The following is a 20,624-nucleotide window of genomic DNA, read 5'->3' on the forward strand; positions in this document are numbered from 1 at the left end:
TTAAAAACCCCCATGTGTAGCTTTAAACTATCAAGTTCTCCAGATACATTAAAGAAAATAATTTACCTCATTATTGCATACTAATGGTATAGAAATTTGTAATAGACATTATTTATATTGTAAAAAATCTATATTAAATGATAAAACGTATACCATTCTAAAATTGATAAGCACAATCAAGGCTATAATGATACTTTCCTTCATATTTTCTAACTTTTTTGTTTCTTGACATATTTTCTAGATTTAATATTAACTGAGAAGTACGAAGACACTTTTTTAGAATAATGGAACACTTACTGCTATCAGCTGAAAGCTTTTATGAAGCATGGCCACTAACAATTTGGTAAGGACGATAACAACCACGACATTGTATGTACCAACGATAACAGCTCCAACAAAAGACTGTAATTCTTCACCATAGCTAAATCTTGTGACAAAGATTGCTACATGTGCTAAAGAAAAAATATACCAGAACAAAGCAAAGCAAGTGCCAATGAACCTGAAAAGACAATAAAATTTTTTGTTAATAAAAGAGAAATAAGTAAATCACTTCTATCAAAACTATTTAAAGAAAATGTTAATATTCTAAGAATAAATACTTAATAAATGAAGTTTGTACAAATTTTCTTATTCTAGTTTACCCAAACAGAGATGTATTTTGCTTTAAAACAAAACCAAGTACATGGAAATTTGGATTTACAACAAGCTTAATCTTACCAATAAGTTTATTGTAGAACTCACAACAAATTTTAAATAACAAAGTCCCTTGGATGATTTAAAATTATTTTATTAGTAAAATTCAGTTTTCAAAAATGTATCTATAATGTGAAATCTGGCACGTTATAGAATAAGTTCAAAAAAGCAGATCATAATTACCTTAAAAATTCTATACAATTCTGACTACAAGACTAAATTTCTTAAAACTTTATGAAATTTTGCATGATTCTACCAAACTAAGTGATCATCTCTTATTTAGAGATTAATATTAGAACTCGATTACAATTAAGATTTTCTAATTGCTCTAGTTTAACACTCCAGTCCAGGAATTTTCTAAAACATCTATAACTATCATTCACTCTGCTCCTCATCCAACAAACCCCAATAACTAACTAACAGAAACTATATAGTCCTGAATTTATTTCTCTTGTCCTTTCATTTAAAAAAATTAAATATTAAGGGTTGATTTTAATCCATCTGAAAACTGAAAATGTTGAATTTCTCATTATATACACACAATTTTTATGCAGCTCAAGCAAAAAAGATGAAAAATGTAGTACCTTGAATCCAGTGGTATTTGAATTCACATAATCTATGTTTAAAACATATTAATTTTTCTAAAAAAAATTCCAGTTTTGTTTAGCTCAAACCAAACCCTAAGAAATCAGGAATAGGCTGGTTTGCAAAGGATGAAGGGAAAATACCCACAACTAGTCTTCAATCCCTACTAAGGTCCTTGAGAGTAGAAACTATTAATTAATATTAAAACATGTTGATTTTTCTAAGGCAGCTAGGCGGTATAATGACAGTGTCAGGCCTGGAGTTAGGAAGACTCATCTTTCTAAGTTCAAATCCAACTTCAGACACTGTGTGACCCTGGGCAAGTCACTTAACCCTGTTTGCCTCAGTTCCTCACCTGTAAAATGAGTTAGAGAATGAAATGGCAAGCCGCTCCAGTATCTTTGTCAAGAAAATTCCAAATGGAGTCACAAAGAGCCAGATATGACCAGACAACAATTTTTCTAAAGTTATCAGTCATACAATAAGGATTTATTGAACTCCCACTTAAAGTTTGAATTTTTAAGTATCCCAAGGACATTTCTGTGATGGATTGACAAACAAATGCTATGTATAAATTCTTTTTCTTTCTGAAGCTTTTAGATTTAATGGAAAAGGTAAATAATTTTTAAAAAACATCTAAGAATGATAAGTCATATGTTGGGCCATTTTGGGACTTTACTATAGGAGGCAAGCGAAAAAAACCAATCCAACTTAACTCAGCTTTTTTGAGGAAGAACAGAAATGAGAAGATTCATATCATCAGTTCAAAAACAAAATAATACCATTTAAGGGATATGTGGTCTTCATTAAAGGCCAATGGGGATGGAGCCAAGATGATGGAGAAAAGGTAGAGACTCACCTGAGTTCTCCCAAATTCCCTTCCAAACAACTTTAAATAATGCCTTAAAAATCTTGGAGTAGCAGAATCCACAAAAGGATGGGTGAAATAATTTTCCAGCCCAAGACAACTTAGGAATTCAGCAGGAAAGGTCTATCACACTGCGGTAAGAATGGAGTGCAGTCCAGATCAGGTTGTGCCAGAACAGGCCACACCACAGGAAACCAACAAGAAGCCTTGGGGATGACTGAATATGCAGCAGTGGTTTCTGGACCTCTCAGCCCACAGACAGTAAAGGGGTGAGACAACTCATCAGAGGGAAATTACAAGGGTCTTTTTGCTGGCACTGAGTGCAGGACCCTGTTACATTACCTATATTCAGATCCAGGTCACAGTCCTGGGTCTCAATCCTGGGCAAGAAGGAGCACTAGCACATCAGAGTTTGTGGCCACAGAGGAGTGGGGACCTGGTTACAGTTCCAGGGCAAAAAAGAATGCTTTTGGGTTGTTCACAGACCTGAGAGTAGTAAACATACCTCTCCTTAGATCACACCACCTTAAAATAACTGAAAACTTACAAACTCCCAGAACTAGCTCTGAAAACAGCAGCAGAAAAAACCTGAAGCTTAGGATAGTACCTCCTCCATCCGAGGAGTAGAGCCCTACTTTAATATAAAGCAAATAGGCTGGGAAAATGAGCAAACAAACAAAAAGATCCTGACTATAGAAAGTTATTATGGTGACAGGGGAAGCTCAAAATACAAACTCAGAAGAAGACAACAAAGTCAAAACTGCTTTATCTAAAGAGCCTCAAAGAAAAATGTGAATCAATCTCAGGCCTAAAAAGAATTCTTAGAAGATCTCAAAAAGGATTTTAAAAATCAAATAAGAGAGGTAGAGGAAAAACTGGGAAAGGAAATGAGTGATGCAAGAAAATAATGAAAAAAGAGTCAACAGCTTGGTAAAGGAGGCACAAAAAATACTGAAGAAAATAACACCTTAAAAAACAGAATAGGCCAAATGGTAAAAGAGGCATGAAAATCTAATGAAGAGAAGAATGCCTTAAAAAACAGAATTGGCTGAATGGAAAGGGAAGTTCAAAACCTCAATAAAGAAAATAATTCTTTAAAAATTAGAATTGGTCAAGTGGAAGCTAATGACTCCACAAGACATCAAGAAACAATAAAACAAAATCAAAAGAAGAAAAAAAGAAGAAAATGTGAAATATCTCATTGGAAAAACAACTGATATGAAATATAGATGAAGAAGAGATAATTTAAGAATTACTGGACTAACTGAAAGCCATAATCAAAATAAAAACCTAAATATCATCTCTCAAGAAATTATCAAGGAAAACTGCCCTGATATTCTAGAACCAGAAGATAAAACAGAAATTCAAAGAATCCACTAATCACCTCCTGAAAGAGATCCCAAGATGGAAACTCCCAGGAATATTACAGCTAAATTCCAGAGCTCCCAAGTCAAGCAGAAAATATTGCAAGAAGAAAGAAACAATTCGAATATTGTGGAGCCACAGTGAGGATAACACAAGATTTAAGCTGCATCTAGCAGCAGAGAGCTTTGAATATGATATTTCAGAGAGCAAAGGAGTTAGAATCAGCTACCCAACAAAACTGAGTATAGTGCATCAGGGGAAAATATAGACATTCAATGAAACAGTGGATTTTCAAGCAGACCTGATAAAAAGACCGGAGATGAATAGAAAATTTGACTTTCAAATAAGACCCAAGAAAAGCATAAAAAGGTAAAAAGGAAAGAGAAATCACAAGGAAGTCAATAAGGTTAAACTTTTCACATTCCTATATGAGAAGATGATACTTATAATTCCTAAGACCTTCATCATTATCAGGGCAGTTAGAAAGAGTACACACAGACAGAGGGCACAGGTATGAGTTGAATATGATGGGATAATTTCTTAAAAAAAATAAAGGGCTACAAAAGAGGAATGCACTGGGAGAAGGGGAAAGAGAAAGGGAGAACGGGGTAAATTATCTCACACAAAAGAGGCCCAAAAGAGTTTTACAGTGGAGAGGAAGATGTAGGAGTGCTTGAACCTTACTCTCATCAGAATTAGCTCAAAGAGAGAATAACATAGACACTCAGTCAGGTTTAGAACTCTATCTACCTACAGAAAAGTAGGAGGGGAACGGAATAAGAAAAGGGGAAGGTGAGAGGATAGTAGGGAGGGCAGATTGGGGCAGGTGGTTGACAGAAGCAAAACACTTCTGAGGATGAACAGGGTTAAAGGAGAGAGAGTAGGATAAATGGGGAAAATAGGATGAAGATAAATACAGTTAGTAATCATAACTGTGAAAAAATTTTTACAGCAAATTTCTCTGATAAAGGCCTCATTTCTCAAGTATATAGAGAACTAAGTCAAATTTATAAAAATAAGAGCCATTCCCTAATTGATAAATGGTCAATGGATATGAACAGGCAGTTTTCAGATGAAGTAATCAAAGCTATCTATAATCATATGAAAAGCTGCTCTAAATCACTATTGATTAGAGAATACAAATTCAAAAAACTCTAATGTACTACCCCTCACCTATCAGATTGGCTAATGACAGAGAAAGGAAAATGACAAATGTTGGAGGAGATATGGGGAAACTGAGACACTAATATACCATTGGCAGAGTAATAAATGGATTCAACCATTCTGTAGAACAATTTGGAACTATGCCCAAAGGGATATAAAACCATGCATACCCTTTGACCCAGCAATACCACTATTAGTTCTGTATCCAAAAGAGATAAAAAACAAAAAGGAAAAGGACCTATACGTACAAAAAATTCTTATAGCAGTTATTTTAGTGGTGATAAAAATTGGAAATTGAAGAGATGCCCATCAATTGGGGAACGGCTGACCAAGTTGTGGTATGTGATTGTGATAGAATATTACTATGCTATTATATGAAAGGATGAGCAGGATGCTCTCAGAAAAACCTAGAAAGACTAACATAAACTGATACAAAGTGAAGTGAGCAGAACCAAGAATACGGTGTACACAGTAGCAACAATATTATATGATGATCAGCTGTGAACAACTCAGCTATTCTCAGCAATACAATGATCCAAGACAATCCCAAAGGACTTAATAATGAAAAATGCTATCCATCACCAGAAAGAACTAATGGAGTCTGAATGCAGATACAAGCATACTTTTTTTTTTACTTTATTTTTCTTGGGGTTTTTTTGGTCTGTGTTTTCTTTTGAAATATGACTAATATATCTCTATCAAATTGCCTGACATCTTAAGGAGTGGGGAAGGGAGAGAAAGAGAGAATTTAGAACTCAGAATTTTAAAAAAATGAAATGTTAAAAATTGTTTTTACATGTAATTGGGGGAAAAATATTAAATAAGTGACTAAGAAAAAGAAAAAAAAGCCAACAACTCACGAATGGAATGTATCATTGCTTTGCTGTTCACAGAAGATTCCTGCACAGTCCTTCTGTTCTTGAGGAGCTGTATAGCCTTTGTCATATAGTTGGGTCAGTCCAATTGTGAAGGAAAACAAGACGAGAAGGAACATCCCAAGAAATTTTCCAAAGTCTTGCAACATTTGTCCCATTGATATCTATGGAATGTATAAAATAGATTTTCAAAACAAAAGCTATTATACATTATAAAATATTAAATGCTTAGATGCAGCCCACAAATGATGAGAAGAAATGGCATGACATACAGACTGCTCATCTCTTTCCGCATGAGTTGTGTGATATCCAGCAGCCAAAAATCCATTCCAGTAAATTCCACTTTAGTTATATCAGATAGATTAAGGGCCAAGCAAATGTTGTGTTTTTGTGATTACCTGCCCTACTTTTCTTGAAACAGAGTCAGTTCTGTAAAGGATAATATTGCCATAGGATTCCAGTTTTGCTTAGTTCAAACTGAGCCCTAGGAGATCAAGAATAGGACTGGTTTGCAAAGGATGAAGGGAAAATACCTACAACCAATCTTCAAACCCCTAGTAAGTTTTTTGAGGTAGGAGCTATCTTTTAGATTTGTGTCCCTAGCACTTAGTACAGAGATTGGCACATAGTAAATGCTTAATAAATGTTATTTCATTTGTTATTCATTCAAAATTTGTACATTCCCCTAAATATCAGAAAACTAAGAAAAAATGAAATAACCTGCCCTCACAAAATCACTGGTGTAGGTTTGATCTAGTTTGTTATCCTACACAAGAAACATCCAGCATAATAACATTTATACTGCTGACCCTAGATCTGATCTAATCGAGATCTAGTCTAAGTGAAACTTTTTTGGTAAGATTAAATTGGATACCTGTTATTTGAGATGCATTAATTCTTTCAGGCTAATAAAGGGTCATTTACTATCACATTAAGCTCCAACATGTTACGTATCCTACTGGCCCCTCAATTCAACAAGCACTAATTAAGTACCTACTATGTGTTGAGCCCTGTGCTAGGAAGTGGGAGTAAAAAGACAAAAAAAAAAATCAAAATAACTCCTGCCTTAAGCAGCTTACATTTTCCTGGACCTGAAAAAAATATAATTAAACACTAAATAATGAGGGAGCAGGGATATGAATAGGGAGAGCCCAGAGGTAACTAAGTGAAGCAAGAGATAGAGTGCTGGGCCTGGAGTCAGTATGACTCAAATTCAAATGCAGCCTCAGACACTTACTACCTGTGAGACCCTGGGCAAGTCACTCAACCTCTGTTTGCCTCAGTTTCCTCAATTGCAAAATGGAGATAATAAGAGAATCTCCTTGACAGTAGGTTGTGGTGAGGACCAAATAAGATAACTTTGTAAAGTGCTTAGCACAGCGCCTGGCACATAGTAGTTGCTATATAAATGTTTATTTCCTCCTTTCTTCCTTCCCACTACTAACCGGTAGGATGAAGAAAGACCTCCTATACAAGGTAGCACCTGAGGTTCACTTATTTGTAAAACTAAGATAATCTCATATGGCTAATTTTATCACAAACGGGCAGTCCCCATTTTATGAATAGGTTATGTTACAAAAGTTCATTTGCAAATAGGTTTGAAATCTAAAATAATTTTTCGTATGAAATTAATTGCTATAAATGAGTTTTGGGGAGGTAAAGGGAGAGAAGGGAGATCATTTCTCTTCACCCACCAACACATTTGGTATAACAGGAAAGAAAATTAGAATCAGATTTAGGGGGTAAGGAGGTGTTAATATGTAAAATTAAGTACAAATACACATAATTCTACCCCCCTTTTATCCTTTTATGAAGTGCAAAGTTTCTCTGATTGAAATAGGAAGTAAGCTTGGCATTGGCTGGCTAAAGACTGGTCACCCACCTGACATCCTTTAAAAAGCTAAGCTTTGTAGATGTTGAAGAAGGGAACAGTTATATGAAGTATAATACCTTAGTCTCTCATCTCATGTCACCTTCTATTCAGCTATGATGTCCTTGAAGAAAAGCTACTTGCCCAAAAGAAGGGAAGAAGGGAAGGATGGAAAGAGAGAGAAAAGAAAGACAGACAGACAGACATACAGACAGAGAGAAACAGAAAGGGAAAGAGCTAAGTAGGAGGAAGAGAGAAGGAAAGAAGAAAGGAGAGGGAGAAAGGGAGAGAGGGAGGGAGAAGAGATGGAGAGAGGCAGAGGGGAAAGGGAGGGGAGAGAGAAAGATAACAGTTGAGACAGATACAGAGAGGCCAGAGGTGAGAAGTAATTTCAAGGAGTGTCATGACCACTGGTAACAAAAAAAAGAGCTGCCTATGGATTCATGAGAGAACTAGCCCTGGCTCCAGGGAGGAGCTGATCCAGTGAAGCCACCAGAGGTGGGTGCTGCCTCAGACACATGTGTTAATGCCAAATGCGATTTACTGCCAGTAGACTCTAAGCTTATACTACTACTCTTTTCACAGACTCTTGTGTATAATGGGAGAATTATGTCTGAGGTTTATACGGTTGATATTTTGTAGTTGCTGTTTTTTCTGTTTGCTAAATAAACGCCTTTGCTTTGAGCTAACCGTCTATTGGCTGATTAGTGATGGTAAGCTCCTAACAGTGAAGACTTGTAGGCTACAGTTCTAGGAATGCTAACCTACCTTTGAACATAAGGGCTATCACCCCACTAGTACCCAATCTATAAACCTGTAAGTGCCCAACTGGGGAGGTAGTTCAGAGGGTTTATATAAATAAATGGTTTACATGCTATTACAATACTGGCAATTAAAATGGAAAAACAACAAAGTTAAAACACTTTTTAATTTCAAATGTTGATGCTTAAGGATATGTGGTACTACCCCCATTAGCACTAGGTAGATGTTGGTCTACATTTGCTTTCCATTTATATGGACACTGATCCTAATCCCTTCCTTTCCCTAGCACTTAATCCATAGACCCTTTGGCCCACCAATTTTCATCAACTCATTCATTAAATATTTATTAAAACCTACTAAATGGTTGACAACTATACTAGATGCCATGAGAATATAAAGAACATTAAGGCAGTCTGTCTTTTCATGACACAATCTCGGGCTTTAGCAATAATCTGAGTTAGTGGGTAAAGGAGAAACTGCCTCCCAAAGAGAAAAACATATCAATAAAACATTTTCAAAATACAAGAAAAATCCAAAATGGGTACCTAGAAAGGGTAATTTGGTTACTAAATTGTTAAATTTAATATGCTGTTTTTAGAGAAAAACTGTTCATAGTTTCAAATACAATCCTTTTTTCTATTCTTTGGATATTGAAATATTTGTGTTTGTTGGTCATTGTTAAGTTTATATTTAAAAATTAAATTAAAAGGGGGAAAATTAGTACAAAGTCAGACTAAAGAATGAAAATAAGAAAAAGGCATGGCATGCAATTAAAATAACTCCATCCTGAGCTATTTAAACAAATTATGAAATAATGAAATATGGGATGTGGGTGAAAGAAATAATGGATACTCGGTACAGTAATTTTATGCAAAAGTTCAAACAATGTAAATCAATTGCCATACTGAAGAAACAAAAGAGCCAAAAAACGCCTTAGGATAAACACTTGACTTACTTGCTAGGCATAGACACATGGCGACAGCCAAGGACAACACCAGTTTAGAGTACAAACTGATTTCTAAAGTTTTACAGAAAATGGAACAGAGAAAGGAGGAAAAGTAAGACCAGTTTACTTTTACTAGAGCGTAAATCTTACATTTAAGGAGAGGTTGACAAGGGATTCTAAGCGGTTATGCAAAGGACATTTAAGGAGGAAAATGACTAACCAACAAAGGAAAAATGGGAAAGATTCCAAAGATTTTTATAACAAAAGCTTTTCGCCACAAAGAACACTCGGGACTCTTAACATCAGTTCCAGAAGTGCTTATAGAGGAGTTAGAAAATTCACTAAAGAGAACAAAAATGACCAGGTGTGCACAGAAGACATCTGTGCTTCAGACAACACACTGAAGAATTTTAAGGGATTCACCCTCACAAGGTACCACCTTGCTTCATAAAGTACCTGAAAGAAAGGAAAATACCAAATGCATGGAAAAAAATCTCAAACCTTATTTACATATACCTCCCCCAAGCCCCCCAAAAAAGGTGACTGGGAGATCATCAACTGACCTTTATGTCTATTTTCCCATCTATATAAAATTTTATGAGAACAATCTACATATGCATCAAAAGCATCCTTGATGAGAGTATTAGCAGGGAAGAAGCAGACCTCTGCAAGACACTCTACAATTTACCTCAGCTTTACCATAGCACAATTGATTGAAAGAAACGTAAGAACACAAGATCTCAACTGTGCTTACTATCTGTTAACTATAAAAAAAATTGTTTTGGTAAATCAAAAAACTACCTTAAACACTTTTAACAAGGTTTCTCCAATGTATGCATCAAAATAATGCAGGATTGTTGAAAGATGTGGCAACAAGAATAACCTACAACATGCAGTTATTTTAATATCTGATAGGAAATAAAGCATACGTTTGCAGAAGATATTCGCCATTATCATGAACATACACTGAACATGTACAGCCAGGTGGATTCAGAATTAAATATGAGTTGGCTGGATTCAGCATGGGAAATTAAGAGCTCTTTTAATTGGTCCAACCTGCTCCCTGAAATTAAGGCCCATCTTGTTAACACCAGTACTCTAATGGTGGTTGTGTGTGGTTACCAATCATGAAAGACTATAGTCTCTGGTCATCATGTGGAGAAAGCAAGGCTTTGGACAGGCCATATGTTCTACTTGTATTTTCATACTATCAAAAGAAAGGGAGGGAGACTTCCAGAACATTGGGTGGACTCCCTGTGGTAAACATATGAGAGTATATGGATAAAAACCAAATGAGCAGGTATGGATGGATTTGTAATCTGTACTATTGGTGGGAATATCCACATAAATGAAATCATAAATTCATTAGAGTTTTTGAATATTTTGATTGCACCTTGGGCTCTAAAGTCTAATCTACCTCTCCTAATGTCCTTGATAAATTTAAAGTAGAACATCACATTAAATTCAGGGCAGCTAGGTGGCGTGGTGGAGAGAACTGGGCCTGAAGTCAGGAAGACTCATTTTCTTAAGTTCAAATCTGGCCTCAGACACTTACTAGCTGTGTGACCCTGGGTAAGTTACTTAACCCTGTTTGCCCTCAGTTTCCTCATCTGTTAAAATGACCTGGAGAAGGAAACAGCAAACCACTCTGGTATCTTTGCCAGGAAAACCCCAAATGGGGTCATGAAGAGTCACATATAATTGAAAATAACTGAACACATTATGTCAAATGGTAGAAGGTTAGTGATCTACCATTTCAACTTGTACTATTTGTTCTATTTACTTAGAGTGTTTCTTAAACTGAACAATCTTTCCTACTCATTTTATTTCCTACATTTAGTAGCAAATACCTCTCTAAATGAGTGCTGTTTTTTGGGTTTTTTTTGTGGCAAATTATAGCCCATGATAGGAAATGAAAAAAGAGCCCACACACAAAACATGTATCCAACAGAATTATTGAAAGATAATATTTCTTGCTAACTCATATTGGCAATGTTGCAAATTCTCAGGTACGCATTTCAGGGTGGGCCTCAACTAGCTGCTGGGACAACTGTCTACAGTGTAAAAACACTATGTGAGGCCCAGAAACCAAGATGACTTTTAAAATTTCACTTTAATACATGATGGTATCCTTTTCTGATGCATGTTAAGGTTACTTCCTCAGTTTCTCAGTTCCCGAGATTCTGAGGCTATAAGTAGTATGGAAGGAAAGGTGTTTTTTGTTACCTCTACTTCCAGATGTACACTTTGGGTTTTCAAACTGGTTGAGAAGGTAAAGGAAGGAGAGAAAAAAGGTTTGCTCTATGGATTATGTAAATGTACCGGAATTATTTTCATAGGTACAGAGGCCTGCTTTCATGGTTGAGGTTATATTCTGCAAAACATTTCCAGATTCCAGAGTTTCACTCCTCTATATAAGCAGCTCTTATAAAGGGCTTCATGGCAAAACAAAGAATAAAGCTGATATTAAGTTTGTTCATGGTCTAGATTTCTGATTTGACTTTGTTGAGCAAAGTCACCAGATTCAAAATCATGCTATAGCTGAAGGAAACAGCTTAACATTTACTCCAAGATTTTGTTCAGAACTTTACCTATTGGGGTATCTTACATCTGTAAGATAAATCAGCAGGCATTCTGATAAATTAGAATAGGCCCAAACAAATCACTGGAGAACACAGTAGTATTTTCTACAGCAAAACTAAATACGTGCAGCCCTGCAAGAAGTCATGATCTCAATTAAAAATATCTTTTAAGCAGTAAAATCTGCATGGAAAATGCTCCCAACCAAAAGCAAATAACAGACCTAAAGATCATTCATTCGGATGAATAACCAGACAGAAATATTTAATTACTATTACCTTGCTTATTTCTACAAGGGAAATGATGATGCCAAGCATTCATTCAGATCTCTGAAACAATACAAAAATTTGCCACAGATCTTGTAAGCAGAATTCTTTGTCACATGTGAGTTGTACTATACGGACTCCGAGGATCCTTCTAATTCTAAGACCCTGCGACTGTACCTAGCTGTTTCTCCAGGTGACTATCAATTCCACCATGGATTCCTTTTAGCTTGATGATCATAACCAACAGAGTCAATTTTAAGTAGATTCTGCATTTGTTAAATACAAAATCCAACTTTTTATTTAAAAATTTCACACCCTTTAGAACAAAAAAATTTCTCCTGAACATAGACAACGATGATAATCAATAGCTGTTTTTTTAAACCAGTGATTCTTTTAAGATAAAATTTAAACTATCTCAATATTTGAAAGTATTGTTTTCTCTCCTTACGGCTGATTTCTGAGACCATATCCACACATTCCTGCTTTTCCAAAAGTTTCTAAATTGTGAATTTTAAAACTGAGAGAGGATAAAGCAAAAAGGCCATTATTTATAGGTAAACATAAAGGGAATAAAAATATTTTGGTTCATTTACAACGTACTTTAAGACATCATAGACCACTATACAGACTGCATGAATTTACAAATAATTAAAGTTGAATCTAAATTGAGCTCCCAAATCCAACACGGGAAATGTGTGTGCTTATAAGACTCTCTGATAGTGTTACTTGGTTTCGACTTTAGAACTACCAGGGAGTTATAAAGTCACAATTGTTAAATGAGGGCCCTAGTGAGAGTCCAGTATATTTAGAGCACTCAACTGAAGCTAAGCTAGCTAAATAAGTATCAGCAGAGGATCAGTTAAGACTGAAGACAGAACAGAGTCTGTTCTAAAAAAAATCCTTATGGAATGAGAACTAGACTTTAATCTGCAATTAAGTTAGTGTGAATCGTGGCTCTGCTGAGAAAAACATGTCTGCTCAAAACAGCCCTGACATTAATTGAAAACTGTGAGTCATTTGGAATAATCTCTTAACTTCTTATTTCTATCCATTCACTGAACAAATTATCTAGCATATAAGTCTAAAGCTACTGGAATTCAATTGTTGCAAGTTAGGAAAAATAAATAGAATAGGATTACATTTTCTAAATAGACAGCCTTGCCAGGATATGATGGTGATAAATATCCTGGATACCTTTTTAGAGATTTTATTCTAGATCACTCTCTATTTCTTGGTTCTGCATGTATATGATAAACTACATAATGCTGCTGATGATTTAAAGGTCTTAGCACACTAAGGACCAAGGAAAAGCAAATATTTATATTTTAAAACAAAGGAGATAAACGCAGTTTTGATATTTAAGCATTACTTGAAGTGACATTCAGAAATAATTTCTAGATCATTGTCCAGGCTATCTCCTTTTGTCTCTTACCAAGCTGTTTCTCTCTTTTTCCACAGCTATCACCCTTCCTGTCCTTCCCTTTTCCCTCCCCCAGGCCTCTTCTTCAATTTTCCATAACTAGGAATTTTCTAAATATTTGTTAAATAAAGCTTTGTTTCTGTCATTGACTAAAATATCAGGTAAGTTAAATCTTATTCAAAATAAAAAATTAAGTGAAGTCAGCTTTATTTTACTTTCACCACCTTCTTGACCCAGTTCCTAACCCTCTGGTCTTCAAAATCACGCCCTCTCTTCTGCTTTCTCATCCTGAAACCTCCCTCAGTGTCTGAAGCCTCATGGCCCTGAAACACTTTTACCACTCCACCAGACTCTTCACCATGGAATATCCCTCCACAAGGCCCCCCCCTTAACTCCTCTTCTCCCATTAGTAAGTTCCTCCTGGAGCCTATATTTTGTTAAGGGGGTAGGCCAGCCTGCCTTTATTTCCCACCTGGTTCTGCATTCTGGACTTCAAAATAATGACCCCAAATTACCACCACCCCCCTTTTTCAGCTCCCTTTTGTGTACTATCTTCCTCCATTAGAATATAAGCTCCTTGAGAACAGGAACTCTTCCTTCCTCCCTCCTTTCCTTCCTCCTTTCTCTCATTTTTTTTCTCTGAGTCAGAAATTTTCAATACAAAGAATAGTTCTTCAAACATGGGCCAGCCATCTAGCAACATTTTTCCAACCATGTGCAGCTATCTCTCAACTATAATTTATCAAATACGTCCACATTACTTTCCAACATAGTCCTTGTACAAAGCTGATCTCCTTTCCATTGAGCTTTGTTTGTTCCCACATCTGTATACCTTTGAAGCCTACCTTGACTAGAATGCAAATTCTTCTACTTTGCCATCCGAAATCTCACACCAGCTTCAAAGGCCAGTTTAAGGTTCACTTCATTCTTACTAACATGTCCATACCCATTGAACCAGAGACTCCATTACTGGGCTTGTTTCCCAAGGAAGCCATTGATAAAAAAAAAGTCTCCACAGACACCAAAATATTCATAGCAATATATTTTGTGATAGCAAAGAATTAGAAACAACATAGATGCCCATCAATTAAGGAATGACTAAACACACACGAATATAATGATTATTACAGTGCCATAAGAAACTATGCACATGATCAATCAGAGAAGCATGGAAATGATGTATATGAACTGATGCAGAGTAAAGTGAACAGAGCCAAGAAAACAATAAACACAGTTAACTATAACAATGTAAATGGAAATAACAGCTACACATCAAAAATTCAAAAGTGAATGTAACAAAATTACAAAAATCAAGCAGGACTCATAAAGAAATAGGAAAGGACACTCCAACCTACCCCTTCATGGAGGTGGGAGATCCACGGGTGTTTCAAATTGCACATATTTTCAGACTTTTTCAATGTATTGATCAGTTGCGTTGATTTTTTTCCTCTCTAAAAAAATATCATTTGTTATATGGGATGGCTCTCTGGGAGGGGGAGAGCAAGGGATACTTGGGATAACTATGATGATGTAAGAAATAGAAGTCATCAATAAAAACTTATTTTAAAAAAAGATTCACTTCATCCAAGAAGCCTTTCATGATTAAAGATAGACCTTTAGCAACTATAACTACAATCCCCGCTATATACACTCGTGTGTAGTACTACCTCGGAATTCTTCTCCATTTCATATATGTATGCTTTTTAAAAATCTCCAACTGAATGCTAAGTCCCACAAATTCAACGTTCATGTCTCTAGTTTTGTAAACTCCATAATCATAGTCATAGTCATATGAAAATATTAGGTACTTAATAAATGTTTGTTGAACAGATGACTAAATGACAATTGAATTCCACAGCCAGAAGAGAAAGGATCCTAGATATCCCTAATAAACAAAAAGAGCTTCTCAAAATATTTACATGTGAAAATATTTAAACATGGTATAGTTCCTCACTTGAAAAATCTAGGATAAACAGGATATGATGACTTTAAAATGCACAATCTCACTAACAACGAAAGAGATAAAAATAAAACAGCTTTGAGGAATTAGCTCACACCAAACAAATTGGGAGAAATAATGAAAAATATTGAAATCTGATACGAGAGGGGCTGTGAAGAAACTAGTACCCTATTTAATAGCATTGTAAATTTGTAGAAATCTTTTTGAGAACAGTATAACAGTATAAAGTAAAAATTACAAAAATAATCATAACCTTTGACCAAACTGTTCTATTGCTGGGAATATAGCCTAAAAGTGTTATCAAAAACAAAAACAAAAAAAGGTAGGTAGACAGAGATTCATCTATTAATATACAGATCTACAATTAGATCTATATCTGTATGCTGATAGATAAATCTAATAGCTTAAAACAGCATTAAGACTTTTTGGATAGCCTGAATTTTCAAAGATTTTCATAGCAAAACTGTAAGTAATTACAAAAACCCCCACAAAACAACTATAGTAACCTAAATATCAACAACAGCAGACGGGTTAAATAGTGACATATTAGTGTTGCAAAATATTATAATGAAATTAAAACATAGGTATGAGGGATAGAAAGAAATCTGGAAAGACTTTTGCAAAATAATGCAAAGAACATAAAAAGCTGAACCACAAGAACAGAGTACACACAAATTACAACCATAAAGTTGATTTTTTTAGAAAGTGAATGAATGGACAGAGTCCTGATTGGGACTTAAAGGGAGCAAATAAAAAATTATTATATTTCATGAAGTGGAATTAATTTTAGTAGTTACAAAGCAAGATTAACTATATGATATTCAATATAATCTTTAACATAACTGTTAATTTCTAAAATTATAAATGTACATATATATTTTAAATAATAAAACATTTACAAAGTACTTAGCACAGTCCCAGACACATAGTAAAATGCTCAATAAATGCTTAATCTCCTCCCCTTCACCATTAAAAATAAAAGGAAAAAACTAGGAAAATTTTTAAGGAGAAAAATTTGAGAAACTAATAATGGCAGGAGAAAAGATTCATAAAACTGGGAGAGGTAATCTGTCATAAAATGAGTGCCCAAGTATGAATTTCTAAAAGGGAATCTAAAATGTGGTTGTTACATGTACAAATTTTCATATTTGTTGCAATAAAATCAAAAGCATATTTTGTAGATAACATTTTAGAAGATTTATCTAATGCCTAAACAGAACAAACTGATTATAAAATGACTATTTTCATATGAAAATTTAAAAACAGCTAACTAGGTGATATAATAACACATATATAAAGTAAAAAGATAATTTTAATTTATATGTCACAAAGAACAATATTATGAAATTAATTTATAAAACATCTCTTGGATTAGATATAAAATAAAATATTATGATAGGAAAAGCTAATCTGTAAACACACACAGGGATTATTTGGGAATTCTCTGACTTTTCAAACAACATAAATTTCTGAGCATAAAGGGAAAACAGCAGACAAAAGAGGTTTTCTACAGATTAAATGATGAATATAGGCATATGAGCATACACAGAAATATTCTGCTTTTTTCTGGGAAAGGACAGAGAGGTCAAGAGAGTCAGACCAAATAGCAGAGAAAAAATAAACAGCATACATTCCTATGAAGATCTTGAGCAACTCTGTTCTATAAGTTTGGTGGAAACAGGACTTCTTCGTGCTTCTTAAAAATAAACTTTTAAAAACCCTGAGTCTTTTTGGCTGGTATGGGATAAACATTGTTGCTATTATTGACTCCCTATAAATAAAGATATATTTCTATCCACATGAAATTATCAAGGTTCTCTCTTTATCTGTGTTCATGTCACTTTCTCTCAATAAAGTATAAGCTCCTTGAGGGTAGAAACTATTTCTGTTTTGTCTTTGTGTCCCCAGAAACCAGGACAGTCTCTGGTACATAACAGGCACTTAGTAAAGGCTTGTTGAATTTCTGTTTTTCTACTCCTTATTTTCTCTGCTTCTACAAAATTCCTCCCCAAAACTTCAAGCCAATATTTCCCACATGGCATCCAAAGAACAGGAAATTATAGCATCTTTAAGCTTCAAATAGATAATTCTTTTATATTTTTGAATAATTAACAAGTATACAAATATATATTAATCATTTGTCAATAAATGGCTGTAAGAAAAAAAAGCACACCTCCAGACACAGAAAACTAAGAAACACTCTACGGTGAAAAAGACCTGGCAGTGAGTGCAAAAGCAAGTGTGATTAGAGCAATAAGTAAATTGCTTTGTGAGAGTAGGTCATTTTAAGAGATACAAGTGCAACTATTCTTAATATTATGTTAATAGAAGCTGAAGTTATGGATCTAATCCAAAAATGAGACAACTGCAAACTCGTTCCTGGAAAAATAGCTACTTAAAAAGCATTTGTCCTAGTGTTTAGTAGTGTCGTCTTCACATTTAAAATAATAGTGCTCAATATTCTAGAGACCATCTCCTAGGTCTTTTTAAGCTCTGTGAGTACTAGATTGCACTTGAGTTGTCCATATCCTATTTTCAAATTAAACATTTCATCAAACATATCCTTTATGTCACTTCAACAACTCAACTAAAACACTTATAGTCTACTCTATGCAAAGTACTATGCTAAGAACTGAGGATGCAAAGAAAAACAAAACAATCTCTGCCCTCAAGAAGCTTACATTCTACAGAGGGGATACATAGATAACATAGTATACACAAAAGAAGACCCATTTCAAGAAGGAAAGACCACAGACAGCTGGGGAGATCAGAAAACATTTCAGGTTGGAAATGGCATCCAAGCTATGGATTTCAAGGAGTGATGGTGGGAAGGAAAGGGGATATATTTCAAATACGAGGAACCACAAATTCAAAAGCATATGCATGGAAGATGGAATGTTAAAGCGAATAATTAGCAGGTTAGTTTGACTAGGGGAGAAATTTGAAATAAGACTGGCTGAGGATTTTGCATTTTATCCCAGAGGCAAAAGGGAAATACTGACAATTTTTTAGCAGGGGGATGGCAAAATAGTTAGGTCTGTGCCTTCCTGAGTTAACCCTAACTACCCACAAAAGAAAAACCAAATAGATGAAGAATGCCTATTGTCTAGGCTCTGTCAAACAGTTGGACAACCTCAAGAACTCATCCATAAGTATCCGTATCTTGGACAGACATTGCAAAAAGACAATAAGTTGGACCGAAAATTGAACAGGAGGAAGGCAAAGTTCTTTTAATGACCCCAAGCATCTCACTGAAACTAAGTCCTGCCTTTTAAACATCATTACTTTAATAGTCATGGAACATTGTATTCTGTAAAGAAGAAAATAAATATCAGAGATCCATGTGAATATTGGAGTACTGAGAAACTAAGCATTATGGGTCAGTAGTTATTGATGTCCCCTTGAACATTTTTTTTTTAGTAATAATATATTTTTTAACTTTTCCCTATTTCCCTTTAACATTCCCTGTTATCTTTCTAGCAGATAAGTGACACAGTGGATAAAGTGCTGAGCCTGGAGTCAGGAAGACTTGAGCTTAAATCTGGACTCAGATACTTACTGGCTGATTGATCCTGAGAAGTTGCCCACCTCAGTTTCCCCAATAGTAAAATTGGGATAATAATAGCACCTAACCCCAAGATTGTTGTGAGGATTCTATGAGATAATATTTGTAAAGTGTTTAGTACAGAGCCTGGCACATAGTAGGCACTTAATCTCTTCTTCCTTCTTTCCTCCCTCCTTCTTACCTTCCTCCCTTCTTCCATATCATTGAACTAACTTATGAAATATTTCATCAATGCTTTCAAAACTGTGACATCCTTAGTACATACTTCTATGTATACTTGATCTGCACCAATGGCTTTTCCCAATTTCAATTTCTTAAATGTTTGAGGCCAAACCACCAGGTTTTATTGTCATCATTTCAAACAAAATGATAAAATTATTTTAGAGGAACTCAAAATGTGTTCAAATTTCTTTGTTGGCCTCATACCTAGAATCCTACTCTAGGTTTCAAAAGAGATAGCATCATTTCTTAAGACTGATGCAGAGCACTAGCCAAAACTAAGCTACTCTGTCCGTCCCTCAGAACAAAAACAAACCCAACTTCTTCATCCTTATAAAAAACCCTCACTTAATCTGATGTACCCTACTATTATTCTATATCTCTCTTCCTTTTCTCAGATAAATTATCTAAGCCATCAATGTAAGATGTGTCTACTTTTCTCTTTCTCACTCTCTTCTAAATCCTCTGCAACCTGGATTTGGATCTTATCATTTAACTGAAACTACTCTCTCCAAAGTTCCCAAGGATCTCTTAAGTGCCAAATCTAAAGGCCATTTCTCAACAATCACACTGCTTTACATCTCTATAGCATCGGACACAGTTGATCATCACTTCCTGGATAATGACTCCTTTCTAGGTTTTTGTGACACTATTCTCTCCTGGTTCTCTTCCTATCCTCTATTTTTCAACCTCTTTTGCTGGATGTTAATTCATGCATACCCAAAAACCATTAAGTGTCCCCCAAGTCTCTGGCCTCTTCCCATTTCTCTATGCCAGGGGTTCTTAAGCTTATTAGTAGCATTGAACTTCCTTGGCAATCTGGGGAAGACTGCAGATCTCAGAATAATGTTTTTAAATGTATAAAATAAAATTATATTAAGATATTGTTATGAGAATATTTCTCAAAAACAAGCTCACGAACCCCAGGTAAAGAATCTCTAAGCCATATACTCTCACCTGGTAGTTTCATCAGTTCCATTACCACTGCTATACAAATGATTCCTAGATCCATATGCCCAGCCCTAGTTGCTCTCCTGGGCTCCAGTCCTACATCTCTAACTGCTTCTTAGACAACTTGAACTGAATGTCCAACATGTATCTCAAACTCAACATGTCCCAAATGAAACTCATTACCTTTTCCCCAAAAAACCTTGTGAACTTCCATATGACTATTCAGGAAGCCTCCATCCTCCTGGTCACCCAGGCTTACAACCTAGGTATCATTCTTGACTTCTCACTCACATTCACCCACATATCTAATCCACTGCCATATACTGCTGTTTCTACCTTCTAAATATCCCTTGTATATGCCCCCTTCTCTCCGCTCACACAGCCCTCAACCTAGGTCAAGCCCTCATCATCTCATGCCTAGACTATTACAATAGCCTTCTGAGAGGTCTTTGCCTCGTGTCTCTCTCCACTCCCCATAGAGTCTCTACTCAGCTGCCCAAGTGATTTTCCTAAAGCATAGGTCTGACCATGTCAT

At 35.3% G+C, this 20,624-nt stretch overlaps 2 protein-coding genes across 4 annotated transcripts in view; one reads left to right on the forward strand and one right to left on the reverse strand.

Moving 5' to 3' along the window:
- Positions 1-328, forward strand: part of PCOLCE2 (procollagen C-endopeptidase enhancer 2) — a 91,721-nt gene extending 91,393 nt beyond the window's left edge. Inside the window, exon 9 of the mRNA XM_036754091.1 lies at positions 242-328. Within this exon, the coding sequence (XP_036609986.1) occupies positions 242-285 (44 nt within the window). The 3' untranslated portion in view covers positions 286-328. The remainder of the gene's footprint in view (positions 1-241) is intronic.
- The window catches only part of TRPC1 (transient receptor potential cation channel subfamily C member 1), a 72,852-nt gene that overhangs the window by 2,227 nt on the left and 50,001 nt on the right, over positions 1-20,624 (reverse strand). For all 3 annotated transcript variants that reach the window (XM_036754087.1, XM_036754088.1, XM_036754089.1), the window contains 2 exons: positions 5,536-5,714; positions 298-499 (listed from right to left, as the gene is read on the reverse strand). In XM_036754087.1, coding sequence (XP_036609982.1) covers positions 298-499; positions 5,536-5,714 — 381 coding nt within the window. The remainder of the gene's footprint in view (positions 1-297; positions 500-5,535; positions 5,715-20,624) is intronic.

Source organism: Trichosurus vulpecula, chromosome 4 (assembly GCF_011100635.1).
Source record: "Trichosurus vulpecula isolate mTriVul1 chromosome 4, mTriVul1.pri, whole genome shotgun sequence".
In the NCBI taxonomy this organism is placed as follows: Eukaryota; Metazoa; Chordata; class Mammalia; order Diprotodontia; family Phalangeridae; genus Trichosurus; species Trichosurus vulpecula.